General features: G+C 40.9%; 2 protein-coding genes across 3 annotated transcripts; one reads left to right on the forward strand and one right to left on the reverse strand.

Moving 5' to 3' along the window:
- Positions 1–572: 572 nt before the first annotated feature.
- LOC148428813 (E3 ubiquitin-protein ligase TRIM21-like) lies at positions 573–4,214 on the reverse strand. Its single transcript, XM_088426129.1, has 7 exons — positions 4,092–4,214; positions 3,373–3,708; positions 2,829–3,062; positions 2,603–2,744; positions 2,492–2,518; positions 2,274–2,419; positions 573–998 (listed from the first exon to the last, which is right to left on the reverse strand). The coding sequence occupies exons 1-7, from the start codon at positions 4,167–4,169 to the stop codon at positions 579–581; spliced, it is 1,383 nt and encodes a 460-aa protein (XP_088282255.1). The 5' UTR covers positions 4,170–4,214; the 3' UTR covers positions 573–578.
- A 686-nt stretch (positions 4,215–4,900) lies between these two features.
- On the forward strand, positions 4,901–16,551 carry LOC148428814 (protein O-GlcNAcase). Of its 2 annotated transcripts, XM_088431327.1 has the most exons (17): positions 4,901–5,055; positions 7,353–7,404; positions 8,686–8,783; positions 8,856–8,986; positions 9,063–9,234; positions 9,302–9,400; positions 10,182–10,451; positions 10,592–10,678; positions 10,756–11,210; positions 11,320–11,494; positions 12,332–12,388; positions 12,459–12,544; positions 12,630–12,734; positions 13,962–14,053; positions 14,132–14,315; positions 15,478–15,637; positions 15,708–16,549. In XM_088431327.1, the coding sequence occupies exons 1-17, from the start codon at positions 5,016–5,018 to the stop codon at positions 15,842–15,844; spliced, it is 2,400 nt and encodes a 799-aa protein (XP_088287453.1). In that variant the 5' UTR covers positions 4,901–5,015; the 3' UTR covers positions 15,845–16,549. The 2 variants fall into 2 exon arrangements, with proteins under 2 accessions (XP_088287453.1, XP_088287442.1); XM_088431316.1 differs by having other exon boundaries at positions 13,962–14,315; positions 15,708–16,551.
- Positions 16,552–16,857: the final 306 nt, after the last annotated feature.

Here is a 16,857-nt window from a genome sequence, read left to right on the forward strand (position 1 = left end):
TGGTTGTATTTTTATTATTAAAACTAAATAAACATACCGTAATTGGTTGATAACATTTAATCAGGAAAATGGTTTAGTCATTCACTTTCACTTTAGTATAGTTGAATGTTTAATTTTTTATTTTATTGTAAGGCAAGCCCCAACAGGCTTTTAAATAATGCCGTCAGGCACAATTATACTCTTTTGCCTTTCAAATTTAGGAGTGACTTCCTTCTTGCCATATTGAATAGTGGTTCAATATTACAGCCCTTATTGCTCTATTACATCTGTTTTTTTTTGTTTGTTTTATTGCCAACTTTATTATTTGCTCGATTATGGTATGTAGTCTGCTCGGGGAAGTGAACAGAATAAAAATTTCATTGTGTAGGATTACTATGCATATGACAATAAAACTCTTGAATCTTATGGTATTGTTTGGTTCTGTATGGTACAGAATAATCCAGTGGGTCTCAATTGGGGATACGTGCACCCTGGGAGTATGTGATGAATAGAGTGCTATATTTAAGTTGTTGTGGACTGTTTTTGTAACTTACTGTTTTTGATTTAAAAAAACTCATAAAATGTCTGTTTTCATTCAGCTATATCATAACATCAAAACTCATGCTCCTATCCGGAGGCCGAATAATCAGCGGTGAGCCGTTCCTTCCGTTGTTGCTCACATCCGGGTTGAAAAGTGGAAATATGGCCTCTGTGAAGTGAATATGTGTAAAAGAATAGATATGCGACTTGGCCTCTGCGTCATAGAAGGACACCGTCCCGTCCTCCACATCCAGAAACAGGCCGATGACCTTCGGCTTCTGGGGGAGATACAACAGCTGCGCTTGTGCCGCGCAGGCTCGGTACTCGCTGGCCCGTCTCAGACACACGGCCCAGTATCCGTCCTGTGGGCTTAGTGTCACCATGCCCTTCCGCTTGACGGACGCTTGAGCCACTCCCAGGTCCCACGAAGTCTTGTCCCCCACCTCCACTTCCCAATAGTGTCTCCCTGTGGTGAAACCCTGCATAGAAACTAGGAGTTAGATAGTCCTTGACAAATTCAAATAAGGTATTTAGAGATAACCATTTATTTATTGCTGACAATATATTATACGAACCCTATTGCGACAGATTAGCGGCAGCTCCAACGTTAGCAGATAGCAGTGAGAGCCGTTCTTGATGCTAGCAGGTTTAGCGGCGAGTGGCACTCAACAGCAGATATATAGACATACTGTATACACTGGCGAGATTCCTTGGATTACATTTAAAGGGCAGTTTAATTGGTGTAAATCACTTAAATAACACAATTTGTGTTCCAATTGGTCACTTTTTAAAGGGCCCATAATAAGAAAATTAATATTTTTTGCTAAATCTCCGCTCTCAGCACTCGCACCACCTGAGCAGTTAATTAGCGATGTCCATATCATCACTTTTTGTAACGTCACAGTAGGACGAATGTCCACATATTGCCGTTACACCAACTCCATACTGCCAGTGCGAGAGTAAATACACACCCACCGTATCTGAAGAGACGTTCACATTTTTTACTTTTGTTTTCATTTCCAGGTTCTAGAGGAGAGATTTTGCACTGGGGGGGGACCGATCTGATAGGAGGAACGGGTGTGTGCTCTCTTGACACTTCTTTTGTTTTGTTGGCTTTCCTGTTCATTTCGATGTTAGTTAAAAGGGCTGTTTTTGGATACTTCCATCATAGGCTCCAGGACCCACGTGAAGATAACCTGTCAAGATAACGGCTGTTTCGTGGCCTGTCGGCTTTAGCATGACGTGATGAATAGGGTGCGTCAGCCACAAAGTGAGAGAGAGGCGCAGCTTCAGGCAACAAGATATTTCATTTCCTGGTTAGAAATGAAGATACTAAAAAAAGAAATCATATATCATAAGAAATTGAATCGCCAATGTGCCAAAGGTAAGATTTAGTCATTTATATGCCTATATATAAATAACAAATAGCAAGGTTTTTTTTTAACAAACCAGGCCTAGTCAAAATGCCATTTGAGCTAGGAAAACTCGCTACAGTGTCTCTTTGTTTCATAAACTAGATATTTGTCTAAAATCTCTCTCATGCTTTTAGAGAATAGTCTTTAGTTAAAAAAAAACGTTGATCTAATAATGACTGCAAATGAAAAAGATTTTTTTCTTTAATCCGAATACCCCTGTATTAGATTTTTCACTGGGATATCCAAATACCAAAAAATGTCATAGCTGCATCCCTTGTAGAAACACAGGTTGTCACTCGCGATTTCGTCCTACCCCTTCCATTCTGTCACAAAAGTTACCTTGGTGGCTAGCACGCACGGAACGGTGTCGAAGCGCTCAGGCAAATCCGGCAGGTCCCTCTCAACATCTCCATCTTGAACCCGTCTTCGGTCCTCAGACAGAAGGAGCCATGGGTTGGCTGTCCTGGGGTCCAGGTAAACATCCGCTACAATAGAGGACAAAAACTGACATTATAATACCTGACACGGGCATTACTTTAATCTTAATGTCTTCTTACCTGAATACTGCAACATCATGTCATGCTCTGCAAGTTTAAAAAAAATAGTTGAAAGGCAGGAAGCAGTCCTGTATTTAAATGTTTTTCTGAAAATGATTCAATTTGCCCGACCTTGATTAGAAAGCATTTTTAAAAAAGAGCATAGTTGATTATCAATGTGTTCCAAAGCTCTCCTCACAATCCCCAAATACGGGTCTGAGTGGATGGCGTCGTCACAACTGGACCCGGACGCTGAAGACAACGCTGAAGATCTCTAAACACAAACAAATTGAAGCATTTAAAAAAAAAAAAGGGAAAGAGAGAAGAAGAACGCCTTCCAGCTGGGCTCCCCGCCGACCTGCAGAAGAAGAAGACGGTCGTCTGTGTGCAGGAGCTGCTCCATTTCCCTCCTTCTCCTCTCCAGCTCGTTGACCTCCAGCTGCAGCTGCGTTGTGAGTCTCTGGGCCGCGTGCTCCATCGCAGCCTGCCGCCTCTGGATGGTCTCCAGCAGCTCGGACCGGCTTCTCTCCAGGGATTGGGACAGAGCCGAGAAAATCTCTGCACTGCGGTCCAGTTCCAACTTGGCATTTTCCTGGATGCGTAATTACAAGTTAAATTATGATTGTCCACTGGATAAAACAGAGGGAGATAGTTTAGCTTTTAGTATGCTAGCTTAATGCTAATGCTGCCGCACATAAAAGGAAATCAGAGGATTCATGGCGGTATTTTCTATGTTGCTTACATTGTATGCATAAAAAAATTCAAACAAAATACTGTAATTTCCTGATTCAAGACATTCAGAAATTATGTTTCTTAAAACACCTCTCGGGAATCAATTACTACTTTCCTATTAATGGGATTTTGTCGCCATCTTGTGGCAAAATGTATTACGACCAACCAACCTTACTGCGCTCTAAACAGTGTTTGATCTCCTGTGCCTTCCGGAGTCTTTCCTGGATCATCTCCCGAACCTCCGAGTCCATCTGCTTCCTTCTGCCTCGAACGCGTTCGGACATTTCCCTGGCGAAAGAGTTCTCGCAGAGCTCCGGCCGGGTGGTAAAGAACGTTTCGCATTTGGGGCAGCTGGAGGCGGTGCTGCGGTCCCAGAGGGTTTTGATGCAGCTGAGGCAGAAGCTGTGACCGCAGGGGATGGACACGGGCTCGGAGAAGACATCTTGACAGATGCCGCACTGGAGCAGCGCCTCTGACAAGAGAGTGCTGGAGGAGGAGGCCATGACCTTGAAAAATAATGTGCAAGAAGAATCAAAGCTTAAACAGTGATGGAAATGAACATGCGAGCCCTTTCTAATACAGTGTGACGAAATCTGGGAAACTAAAAGGCTGTGTTGACTGTTAACGTTTAACACCCTTGGGTGTCAATTGAGAGGGACTGCAAAAGAGCAAAGCAGTCCAACTCAAACTACATACATTCACTCTGCTACAAAACACCACTTCCTTATCATTAACCAACGTTGAAAGCTGCTCAAAGTCCAGCATGCTCGCATGGACGTCAAATGCGAACGTTGTGCAGCATTTCACCTGCCTGATGGAATTCCCAGGCCAGTATTTTGACATGGCTAAAGTTGTGACAGATGTAAACAAGATTTTGCATTGGTCTTACCTTTAATGGATCGAAGAGAAAGCTCCGAGTGGGGGGAAACAAAGCAAAGCAAACACCTGGAGCTGTTGTAAAGCGCATGCACTTTTCCACTCTTCTCTTTACAAGTTAAGCCGCGCCCTCTGCAGGGGCGCGTTTGTTTCGTTTTTTTTTTCATTCAAGTAAAAAACTCTATCACAACAAATCAAATTACAGCAAACATTAAAACATGAAAAACAAACAATCAAAATATTCAGAAGTTACATCGTCACAAAAATTTGAAAAATCCGAACATAAATTAGTCCAAGAGAGAAATGCGAAAAGATAGAGTGTTGTGGGCAAATTTGTAGTGGAAAAAAAGAAAAAAGAAAAATCCCTTTACATTACAGACTAAACTTGAGACATGTTAGTACGCTGTACCCTAACAAATTGACCCACCTAAAACACGAGGCAAAAATACCTTAAACTGTGAAGCGAAATTAAAATTCGGTTTCATAAACATAACATTTCGATGACAGAAAATAATAACAGATTTTTGTACCTTTATATCTAAAACAAGTGCAATATTTTTACCATTAATTCACAACCTTTAAAGAATTATATTTTGCAACGTTTTTGAGACTTCTGTTGATTAAAAGGATGACTAAACGTGTCAGTTTTTATTTCACCCACAAATTCTATTCTTAAAGGTATGAATTCAACAATATGCGCATTTAAATTCAAAAACCAGCATGAAAACGCAGATAAAAAGCACGGCGATTGCCCGTGGTACAAAGAACGAGCTTTTACTTTGCACCTGAACGCATCACCGTGAGATCCAGCGGTGAGCGCGGTAGCAGTGAGGAAAGGATGTAGGAGGAGGAAGAAGAAGAAGCATGAAGCGTTCAAGCATTAACTAAGCGCAAAGACGGCTTCCCTGGTTGCCTTGGACGCGGGAAGGGAGGCAGGATGGAGGAGAAGCAGCAATTTCTTTGCGGGGTAGTAGAAGGTAAGCACGGGTCTTTACACCATCCTTTACCTATCAAATGATTTGACTTCTTTCTTTCCCTACCCCCTTCTTCATCTCCATCCGTTTGACCTACATTTTATGTGTAGCTCCCCAGACTCCGCATGCTGCCATGCACCAAGAGATGGGTTGATCATCCCACCTGATATGTGCATTGGTCTTGTTCTGCGATAGGCTCGGATGAAAATCATGAGTGTGATGAAAAGAGGGATAGTGATGTTGCAAATGCGTTGAGATGATGGTCACAATAATGCATTTAAAGATAGTACAGCTTAGTATTAATTGTGAGTGTCTTTCTCAATATCTCTTTTAGTCACATGCGAGGTATTAGTATGATCCACATAGCAAACTGTTAGGCTTAGGTAGACAGTAAATAGGACCAACACTTTCCTTTGTGGTGTTCTGTAGGTAATAATTAGGACTGCACATGCACATAGCACACACACCTTTGCCCACAGAAAAGAACTCCCGAAACGAACGGTAATATTAGCAGCGCAGTATTGAGTATCATGATCGCTACCGGTCAACATTGCGCCTTCGCACACATACATATTCATTACAAATGGAGGAGAGAAACACTGGAGATGCTCCCATTTCTAAAAATAGCAGACATGATGGAGAGCATAGCCAAAGATGAATAATGGCTCTGGGAAACATGGGATGAGCTTCTCCACTTTGACCATATATAGAAGGAATTGCTAATTTGCCAGAGTGAGCTGCAAGCTATAGTATTGGAAAATGATGCAGTTTTATTGGTCATCCATAAAAGCAAAACAAACAAAAGGCAATCTACATTATGTATTTTAGAGATGAGATAGTATCGAGAGATATCGCTATTAAACCGATAAAATATTGAGATTATTGGGTACTACTGGAGGCTCCCGATACCAGCCACCGATAGATAAAACGAAAACCAAATCTGACTTGAATTAGCATTCTCCTGAAGTAGTTTGACACCAATGCCAGACTTATTTCAAGGTATCGAGTTGATATAGGCTGTGGATACCATACACGATACTTAACACTAATGTAATCTGTGTCTACTCAAGGCAAAAAAAACCAACCCATTTTGTAATCCTTGGCAGGATGGTAATGGTGCAATGCTACAACAGTCTGACATCGACAGCAGTTTTATTTTAGGGTATTGGGTACTCATTAGGCTGTTGATACAAACCAAGAGACTTAATGCAAAATCAAATCCTTCCCTACAGTTGTTGGTCTCTGGTATTAGTCATGATACATAAAGCAAGAAAAAAAAAGACATTTAGTCCACCTGGTCTGTAATTGGCACTATACTTTGCCAGTTTGGTACCGATACTAGTCTTATTTTAAGATATCAGGTTTTCATGGACATTGCAGATACCAACCACGATATATTAGGCAGAAAAATCTGATATTTAGTTCTTCTTGGCAGTAATTGGTACTATTCTGCATAAGTTTAGCATCATTGCTTGTCTTATTTTAAGGCATATTCTTGTGGAGGCTACTAGCCATGATACTTATGGCAAAAAAAAAAAAAAAAAATCGGATATTTATTCCTTCTTAGCTGGCTGCGGTTGGTTTTATACTCCATCGATTATTGGGTACTCGTGGAGGCTACTGATACCCGCCACAATACTTAACACAAAAATGTGTCCTCCTCAGCATCACAGAACCTTGTTATTTTAAGGTATCAGTTCCTTGTAGACACTGCTGATACTCGTCATGATACTAAAAACAGATACTCAAACATATATATATATATATATATATATATATATACAGTATATATATATATATATATATATATATATATATATATATATATATATATATATATATATATATATATATATATATATATATATATATATATATATATATATATATATATATATTTTTTTTTTTTTTTTTTTTTTTTTTTTAAAGGTATCGGGTACTTGTGGAGGCTACTGATACCTATTACAATACCTAACACACACAAATAAAACTGCATATAAGTCTTCCTTGGCAGTTTTGTGTGCTATAGTGTCTGACATTGATATCAGAATTTTTTCAGGTATCAGGACAAAAAAAAAAAAAGACATTTAATCCTCTGCAGTCGCTGGGACTATACTGCCACAGTTTGTTTCTGTCAAAACATCATTTGTGAAATATCTTGCTCATGATTTTTTTTTTCAAAAGTATTAGGTGTATCCAGTGATTTAACAGTGAATATTCATAGTGGTATGAGTCTAAAAAAAAGTGGCAACAAATATCCCAATACCGTCTATTTATATATCTTCATCTTCCGTCTATAGGTTTCTATGGGCGGCCATGGTCTATGGACCAGAGGAGATTTCTCTTCCAGTGGTAAGACGCCACCATTTTGAGTGCATACTCGAGTCTGTTGCTACACTTTCCTTATCCTCTACATGAAGCCATGAATGTGTTTACTCATTGGCTGGTGTGTGGACACAGGCATGGAAAGCCATCCGTCACCGCGTTGGCGTAGCGGGAGCCGAGCGTGGAGTGTGGGCAACATGGTTATTTATAGATCCGATTCTTTGGGCTCAAATGGAGGCGGTACCGAGTGTTGCGTAAGTTTGGCACAGTGAGGACCGAGCGGGGATGCTTAGCGTCTGTTCAGGAAGTAAGATCTGCCTCTAACAGAAACAAACAGGTTTAGGTGTTTGCATTGTTTTTTTTCCATGTGCCACCATGTTATTTATAATTCAGGAGGTTATTTCCGGTAAATTACGCCAAAGATCTATACAGTCCTGCTGCTGCTATCTGACAAATGTTATGTTGATGTTCCAAAGACCACGGCAATACTTCACACAGGAGATGTTTGATTTAGGGTTAGGGTTAGACATAAAACACATAAATTGATAACAAAAACAAAAAAACAAAGAAAAACCATATTGTATCATGAATGAAAAAGCAAATGAAAAAACACACAACAGATGTAAAACGTAGAAATGAAAAAAAAAAGTATATTAGGCAAAAAACAAAACAAAATAAATAACATCTTTAATGTTGCCTACCTGTCATTGGGCAGTAGGCGGGGTTTACCCTGAATCGTTCGCCAGCCAATCAATCGTTCACACACATACAAATACGTCTCAGGGCAAGTTGGAGTGGCCAATATTCCAACCATACATGTTTTGGAGAATGTAGGAGGAAATTGGCATACCCGGTGAAACCTACACGGGCATGGGGAGAACATACAAACTCCACACAGGAAGAATGGAGCCAGAATCTAACCCACAACCGCCACATGTGAGATTATGTATTTATAAAAATTGTTGCTGCAAAAAGCATTACGTGGAAGACTTTGGGGATAAAATGGGGTCAAAAATAGGAGCAAGAATGGGAACTGACCACTCAATCCCAAAGTACAAAGAACAGATTTGAGGACTCAAAACACAAGCGTCAAAATTCAAACACAAATATACAAAATTCAGATTATAATAAAAAATTTAAAAGTACAAGTACAGCCATGCGATACCAAAATTAACCACCAGAGTTCGCCAGTGTAACCGACATGGAAAAACACGGTTGGGTCAAAAGGTTTTCATTTTCACGACCATTCTACTTTGTTTGGAGCACTGTTGTGACAGGGAGAAATACCCGACACTTTCTCTGTGCCAGGATGCAGAACTGGGGTTTGAACACTTACCTGTACGGCCCAAAAGATGACCTGAAGCACAGACTGCTGTGGAGAGAAGTCTACTCACCTGATGAGGAAGGTAAAAACGATCGCTCGATCAGTGTTTCCTGCCTAGAGTCGTCTTGTTCATTTCGTAATGCTTTCCTCGCAGGGCAATTGCGAACTCTCATCGCGGAGGCCCAATCAAGAGGCCTGCGGTTCGTTTATGCCCTCTCCCCTGGTCAGGACATCGTCTTTTCGTCCCCCTGTGACCTGACTCTGCTGAAACGCAAGCTGAGACAAGTCGGTGGTATTTCAGACTCGCTGGTCCTTGACACACCTGGACCCCACTAACCCATGCTGTCATGGACTCTTGTAGGTGTCCGACCTGGGCTGCCAGGCTTTCGCGATCCTCTTCGATGACATCGATCACTCTTTGTGCCAGGCTGACAGCGAGGCCTTCTCTTCATTCGCACATGCTCAGGTCACCGTAACCAACGAGATTTATCGCTTCCTGGGGGAGCCGCCTGTCTTCCTCTTCTGCCCTACAGGTACGTCTCGCGGAAAACGTTCCCGAAGCTTTCCTCGTCAGTAAGGAACTTATTTTCTTCCTTTCAGAGTACTGCGCTTCTCTGTGTTCCCCCAGCGTGCAGAAATCTCCTTACCTGCAGACTGTTGGAGAGGATTTGCTTCCTAACATCACAATCATATGGACAGGTGAGGTGCTGGTTTTATGAATAATATTGTTCATTTAGAAGTAACTCTGATCACCTGGGATCTCAAGATGACCTCAGGGTCCCATTCCAAACGGCAACATTTTGACGTCTAGTAAAAACAGACTAGGTTTTGCAACCTTGGTCTTGGTCTCAAGACTATTTTCAAAACTACTTTTTAAGGGTATCGGTTTGTCTTCTTTGTTGGATCAAAGGCAGTGTTACTACAGATTGTCTTGGACTCTTGGTCTCGGACAAGGTGGGCTCTGGATTTTTGATCAAGATCAGAAGACCAGGCCGGTACTATCAGACTTTTGAAAAACGAAGGATGAAGCTTTTATGCTGCCATCATGGCTTTGACTTCTTAGATTTGAGATTTGTTTAATTGTACGCAACATCAACATCCAAAAGTCTTGGTCTTGTCCCGGTCTTAACCTCCAAAAGTCTTATTCTTGTCTCAGTCTTGATTTCCAAAAGTCATAACCTTGTCTCGGCCTCAACCTCCAAAAGTCTTGATCTTTTCTTGGTCTTGACCTCCACAGGTCTTGGTCTTGTCTCGGATATGACCTGCAAAACTCTAGGTCGTCTTGGTCTCGATATGCTCTAGCCTGGACTTGGTCTTGGTCTCCATTGGTGTGGTCATGACTACAGAACTATGTACTGTAATCATTGTATTCTTTGTTTCTTTAGTTTAATTTTTCATGTTCAACTGAAGATACTCCAAACCAGGATTCTAGAGATATTTCCTTAAAGTTAGGATCACCCTGGACTCGTGTGTCTTCCAGGTAGCAAGGTCATCTCTAGGAAATTATCCGTGGACCGCCTGGCCGAGGTGGAGTCGGTCCTTCAGCGCCCGCCTCTCATCTGGGACAACCTACACGCCAACGACTACGACTCCCGCCGGCTCTTCCTTGGTCCTTTCAAGGGCCGCGAGCCTTGGCTCAGGGGCCACCTCAGGGGTCTCCTCCTCAATCCCAACTGCGAGTTTGAAGCCAACTACATCCCACTGCACACACTGGCGAGTTGGTACCGAGCTGGAAGCCAGGAGAGAAAAGGTGAGGCCTCACGGATACAAGGTAAAACCAGTACATTCTATCTCCCAAACGTTTAGTTGCACAATGTGGCAGATTCTGTGATTGAAAGGTGGTCGTTTTTGTAAAAAAATGATAATAACCCTGTCAATTTTATCCTTTAGATGAGGAAACAGATTATTGTCCCGACAGAGCTTTGTCTGCAGCATTGCATGACTGGATGGAAGAACTCAACCAACCTCTACAAGCAGGTAAGTATTTGAGAGTACGCATATCCAGCAAAACTATTAAAACCATGAAACATTTATACATATGTTTATGTTTTCAGGTCGACAGAGTACAAGAGCAGACCAACGCTGTTCTAGATCCAAAACCCCAGATAGGTCCGACTGCACCTCTACCTTTCGAGGGACCACCGTAGTGGCTAAACTTCCCGTCTTCCCACTCAACTCAAGCTCTCCCCCTTCGTCACCTACCAAGGGCAAAGGGGAGGGTGAGGTCCAAGAGGGCGGGAAAAGACAGCACGGTCAAGCAGGACACCAGGTTCCAACATCCAGGCCCGCAGCTCCTACAGGTGGAGGCCGTGGACCTAAATCCCAGGGTCGAGGACTCTGCGGTGGGAAGGGTCTGCTGAGTGAGGCTCAGGTGCGGTTGATGGTGGGCCTCCATTATCTGCCTCATGAGCATGGTCCACCGGCCCAGAAATTTCTCCAGGATCTTACCTGGCTCAAAAGCAATTGTCACCTGGTCAGCGCCAACAACAAGAAGAGCTCACCTCACAAGGTCCGAAACGCTTCTATAGTTTTATATACTGAAAACTTGAGATCAGGGGTGGTTTGGACTCACTTGATCTCTGGTGTTCTCAGTTTGTGATGGTCACGTGTTTCCACAGGTTGATGAATGGCGGGACCGGGCCTCCGGGTTCCTGTCTCTGTGTGAAGACATTGCGCAGCTGCACTGCAGCGTGGTGGGCGGGGCCAACCGGGCTGTGCTGTATGACCTTTACCCTTACGTGTGGGACATGAGGAACATGGCACTTGTGGCCAAGGCCTTTGTATGCTGGCTGGGTGAGTAACATACAAAACAATACAGTGGTGTTAGTTTAGTTTGTTCCTTCAAATTCAGAAATCATCTTTCCTAAACGATGTGAATGGAAATGCAAGTAATCTGTTCTAAACTCCCTCCCAAAAATTTAAATATTTGTGTAATATATTGTGTAAAATAGCACCATAAATTCTACTTTATAAAAACATATATTGGCATAATTAGATAAACTGCAATAAGAAATTAAATACTAATATTTCTATTCCTTGCAGAGGAAAAAGAAAATCTGTGTAAAGGTGCGCTATCATTTATAATCACCTATTCATTACAGAAAAGTTTATAAACCTGAGACACTAATGCAATTTGAAGCCTGTCTATGGCATTTCCCATTCAATCCCGAAGAACAGTTTTTAACAGTCCAATATTGGGATTGGATCCATGTACGCAAATATTAAAAAAAAATAAAATAAAATCCAAGTCTTTGTCTCAAGTAGGGTCTAAAAAAAACTTCTACTATTTTAAATAATGAAGTACTTAGGTAATCGATTCCTTTAGGTAATTAAGTAGTTAAGTACGGTAATTAATTACTTTAGGTAATCAACTCATTCAAACCCAAAGAAACATTTTTACAGGACAGTACATATTTTACAGTTTAATTTTTAATTCATTCCTTTTTAATGAAAAACTGTCTGAATGTTACACACTGTGCCTTTAAGGGCAAAATTGCATGGTTTCTTAAAAAAAAAACAAAAAAAAACGCTGGTTTGTATGTTAACTTTGACAGAACTGGGTTTCACTGTGATGATGCTAATAATGATAATTATAAAAACAATCATAATGGCTGCTAACGTGTCTCTCAGACGGTCGTGTCCTGAATGACAGCGCCACCTTGGCCTCCTGGAGGAATTGCTTCCACTGTGAGTAATCGGCCTTTCAATGATCACGATCCCCAACGTTGGACCAAAAAGTACTTTTGATTTGGGTTAGTGTGCGGAAAGACTGCAGGGACGGAGCAGCTGGGAGAAGAGTCGGAACCTTGGGCCTTCAAAGGGGGCGTATCCGGGGAAGTTCAGGTATGTCGTTGGTTTCCTCACATGAAATAACTCGCTTCGGCCGTACGTTCAGCTAACGCGTTGTCCGTCTCGCGCGTGAGAGCAGATGCTTCTCCCGATAGGCAGCAGTAACGAGCTCTTCACTCACCCTCCTCCTCTCTTCCCGACCTCGCGTCTCTACAATATCAGGCCCTACCATAATAAGGACAAGGTAGGGACATGATGCTGCTGTTCAACCACTATGTATATGTACTGTATGTATGTACACCATATTTTGGGGAAAATAAGCCACAACTTTTTTTTATCATGATTTGAGCTCTGTGGCTCATGGTCAGAGGCAGATTATCTGCAAGGTATCCATATCCTATTCATACATTTTTTTTTTTTGGGGGGGGGGGGCTACCTACACGCTCTTTATGTGCAAAGGTGTAAACATGTGATATTTGCAAAAATAACTACGCTGTAAAGTTATATGGTTCTGAAATTGAAATAGAAATTTGAGTATTTTGACTTTTGAAGACTTGCATTATGGGAGTCCAGGCTAAGCCAATCATCAAAGTTTTTGACAGGCTTACAAATGTGATAAATTGCCTTCATGTGCAAAATTTGTAAAAATGCGATATCTGCAAAATAACTCCTCTGTATATGTATATAGTTCTGAAATTGAAATAAAAATTTGAGTATTTTGACTTTTGAAGACTTGCATTATGGGAGTCCAGGCTAAGCCAATCATCGAAGTTTTTGACAGGCTTATAAATGTGATAAATTGCCTTCATGTGCAAAATTTGTAAAAATGCGATATCTGCAAAATAACTCCTCTGTATATGTATATAGTTCTGAAATTGAAAGAGGAATATTTATTACATCATAATTAGAGTATTTTGACTTATGAAGAGTTTTGCATGATGGGAGTCATTGAAAGGCTTGTAAATGTCATAAATTGGCCCCTAGCGCCACCCGGTGGTTTTGACGTGTCAACACAACATATTCTATTGCTTTGACAGGGGATGCTGTTGTGTACCCTATACTGAAAAGATGTCTCTGTACGACCTCTTTTCATTCTGTGAAGCCCTTTGAGACTTCGGTGATTTAGGGCTATATAGATAAAATTTGATTGAGTGATTGATTGATATTGCGCCCCGTAATTCGTGAGTTGCCATTGTATGGATTAATGCAAAAATAAGGGGAAATGCATGATCAAACATCGGGTTTTCAATATGTCCAAATTTGACAATACAGTATTTCCAATTTTGAATGGCAGTAAATGAGCCCGACATGGGCTGAATTTGGCAGGATGAATCTCTCGACCTCACATTTGCAAGCTTTCAGAAGGGACGGCAGTATGGCAATTAAATCCTAAATAACAAGTTGAGCCCTGGTCGTTCCTAGTCAAACAATTCACGTTGAATGTTTCCAAACATAATTTGCTCTCTTCCAGGTGGAGTTGTACCGAATGGTGCGTCAGCTTCACCTGAGGTCTCAGTGCGGCCAAGATTCTGTTGCGTCGCATCCGGATGTCGTAGGAGACAGGTGTGTCAAAAGATCTGCATTTGGTCAGGTGTCCTACCCAGACAGAGAGAAGTCACCAGAATGGTTTTGCTTGCTCAGGTGTCTGGGACCGTGTCTGGCCTTATGCCCAGAGTACAGCTTCATCCTGGAGGACGAGTTAGGCGTGTGTGGCTGTATTTTGGGCATCCTGGACGTGCGCTCTTTCGCCAAGAGGTGCCAGGCCAGCTGGCTGCCCGCCATGAGGGACAAGTACCTACCCAAAGGGGGGCACTCAAACACACAGGTGCGTCAGATGCTGAATGGGAGCAAATATAGTGGACGAGTAGAGGGGACATGGACATAACACTGAGCCAAACAAAAGCACACGCTGACGTCACTGGAGGACGCGGTTTCATCCTGACTGCCCACACTGTGCGTCAAAGGACACACTGATTGTCCTTTTTCATCCTCCACATTCCAAACATGGCTCTAGAGGAGTTTTTTTTTCTTTTTCAACTGTAGATTCAGATTCAATCCGGCGTCGGCAAAATAGCAGTGCTAGCAATACAATAAACGCATTTAGAACTGTCAAAAGGAACCGATTTATCGACAAGTAATCGATTATCAAATTAATTGACAACCATTTTAATCATCATGAAATTGTCTAGAGTGATTGCTCAACTTCAAATTGTCCAAATTTTCTAATGTCAGCTGGACATATTCTCTCTGATTTCTGTAGTTTTTCATGAAAGCACACAGATTATCTTTCGTGTTTAATCAAAATCAGATTTTGCAAAAATGATGACAATTTGGTAATATCAATTTCTCGGACATTTCTTAATTGTTATTTCGTTTTTGTTTGATGTCTTCCCGTTTAACCACACTAAATAAACAGTAATTAGTTAAAAAAACAGTAATTGGGAAAAAGTCAATGGAATAATCAATGGAATCGATTATATAATTATTCAATGGTGTGAGCCCTATTAGCATTAGCACTGTAAACAAGCTGAGGTTAGTTGCTATGTTAATAGCATGAGCTAAAGCTATATGGTATTGTTTTAGGTTTATTTGGAAATTGTTAGGTTCAGGCAACCAAGAACATTTAAAAAGCAGAGAGAAGACAACAAACTTTTTTTTTGCGAGGAGGGCAGACAGGAACCTTCACCTTCTGAAAGCTCCTTCCATTCTGCTTACAGATCCTTTCCGCTCCTCATTTATGCATTTGGGTTGGCCCTAGGTACAAATGTCATTGCTGCCCTGAAGGGTTGGGGGAGACATTTGGAAACAAGATTTAGAACTTTTTTTTTTTTTTTTTTGCGCATTCTTTTTCTATGTACAATGAACAAAATAAAAAAAAGCACATAAAATAAAAATGGAAAATTTCACCAAGTAGTCCCATTCTATCGGCCAATGTCCAAATACTTGTATAAATGTTCCGTAGAGTAATTCAGCATCTTTTTTGGCAGGATTTAATCAAACTGATGGAAGAGGACCAGGGAGAGTATCCCGACTCGCTTCTCTATCACTTCCCCTCCCAGCTGCGTCTGGACACCTTACCCGAGCTGGTGGACGTCAGCGTCAGCCGCACCCTGCTGGTCACCCTCCTAGTGGCCCTCAAGGCCAACGGTCAGAACGGAAGGAAGCTTCTTTTCCAAATTTGTCAAACCCTCCCGCTAATTTGTCCGCAATCGCGCAGGTTCTCCGGGTGTGTTCTGCGAGGTTCAGCCGACGGACAGCCAGAGGCTGGAGTTCTTGACCAAATTGGGCTTCCTGGAGATCCTCAGAGGAGAAGCCAGGAGCAGAGAGGGGGTGGTGATGGCCAGGTTGCTTTGAGGACATTCTTACTGACGCGAACATGCGTCACCTTCAAACACACTCACACATGGAATACTTGCACGCATGCAGGCACTTGCATAACACATTCTAAGTCGTCGGTAATTGGACAGCCAAATTCAGGTTCTTCGTGACTTCCTGGTGGATTTATAAATTTAAACACGAGAATGTTTTCATCTCCCAATGTAGTTTCAAGGGAGGCAATAAGGCGTGTTCAGACCCATCTGGATTGAAAAGTGCTTTAATTACAACAAACTGCGACACGGTTCACGCATCCAAAATGGGAGCTTGTCTGCTCGCTTCTGGACAACTTTACATGTGCTTAGTTTAGATGGCTGTTTACCTTCATGCATGCAACGTTTGTGGCTCATGAATTAAAAAAAAAAAAAGCTTTGATGTAGATTTAGGATAAAAAAAACATCCCGAATGTTAGTGCATGTGCATACAAAATATATCAGAAACCCTCACACATGCACATACACAGTGTATGTAGTGTGTGTGTAATTATTATTATATATGTAAGTGGATATGTATCTATATCTTCAACTACGTGTATATATTGTATATCTGTGTATATACAGTATATAGATACACACATGTGCACATATATACAATTATACATACATATTCAACTATGTGTATATATTGTATATATGTATATACATATATACAATATATACGCATATAGTTGAATATGTATGTATGTATACATATATATACACATATATATATATATATATATATATATATATATATATATATATATATATATATATATATATATATATATATATATATATATATATATATATATATATATATGTTGAATATGCACTGTATGAGTGTATAATTGTATATTTGTGTACACATGTGTGTATATGTATATACATATATACAATATATATGCATATAGTTGAATATGTATGTATGTATACATATACATATATATACATATACATATATATATATATATATATATACATATATATATATATATATATATATATATACAT

This window comes from Hippichthys cyanospilos, chromosome 1, assembly GCF_059441005.1.
Source record: "Hippichthys cyanospilos isolate Australia breed blue-spotted pipefish chromosome 1, RoL_Hcya_1.0, whole genome shotgun sequence".
NCBI classification, from domain to species: Eukaryota; Metazoa; Chordata; class Actinopteri; order Syngnathiformes; family Syngnathidae; genus Hippichthys; species Hippichthys cyanospilos.

What these genes read in the sequence shown, in the direction of transcription:
- LOC148428813 (XM_088426129.1), bottom strand. Translation starts at nt 4,169, where the DNA reads ATGCGCTTTACAACAGCTCCAGGTGTTTGCTTTGCTTTGTTTCCCCCC. An exon ending in ACTGTTTAGAGCGCAGTAAG is followed by an intron (nt 3,063 to 3,372) that starts GTTGGTTGGTCG and finishes TTACGCATCCAG; the next exon opens with GAAAATGCCAAGTTGGAACT. An exon ending in CGTGCGTGCTAGCCACCAAG is followed by an intron (nt 999 to 2,273) that starts GTAACTTTTGTG and finishes GTTTCTATGCAG; the next exon opens with GGTTTCACCACAGGGAGACA.
- LOC148428814 (XM_088431316.1), top strand. Translation starts at nt 5,016, where the DNA reads ATGGAGGAGAAGCAGCAATTTCTTTGCGGGGTAGTAGAAG. An exon ending in TGAAACGCAAGCTGAGACAA is followed by an intron (nt 8,987 to 9,062) that starts GTCGGTGGTATT and finishes GGACTCTTGTAG; the next exon opens with GTGTCCGACCTGGGCTGCCA. An exon ending in CATCACAATCATATGGACAG is followed by an intron (nt 9,401 to 10,181) that starts GTGAGGTGCTGG and finishes TGTGTCTTCCAG; the next exon opens with GTAGCAAGGTCATCTCTAGG.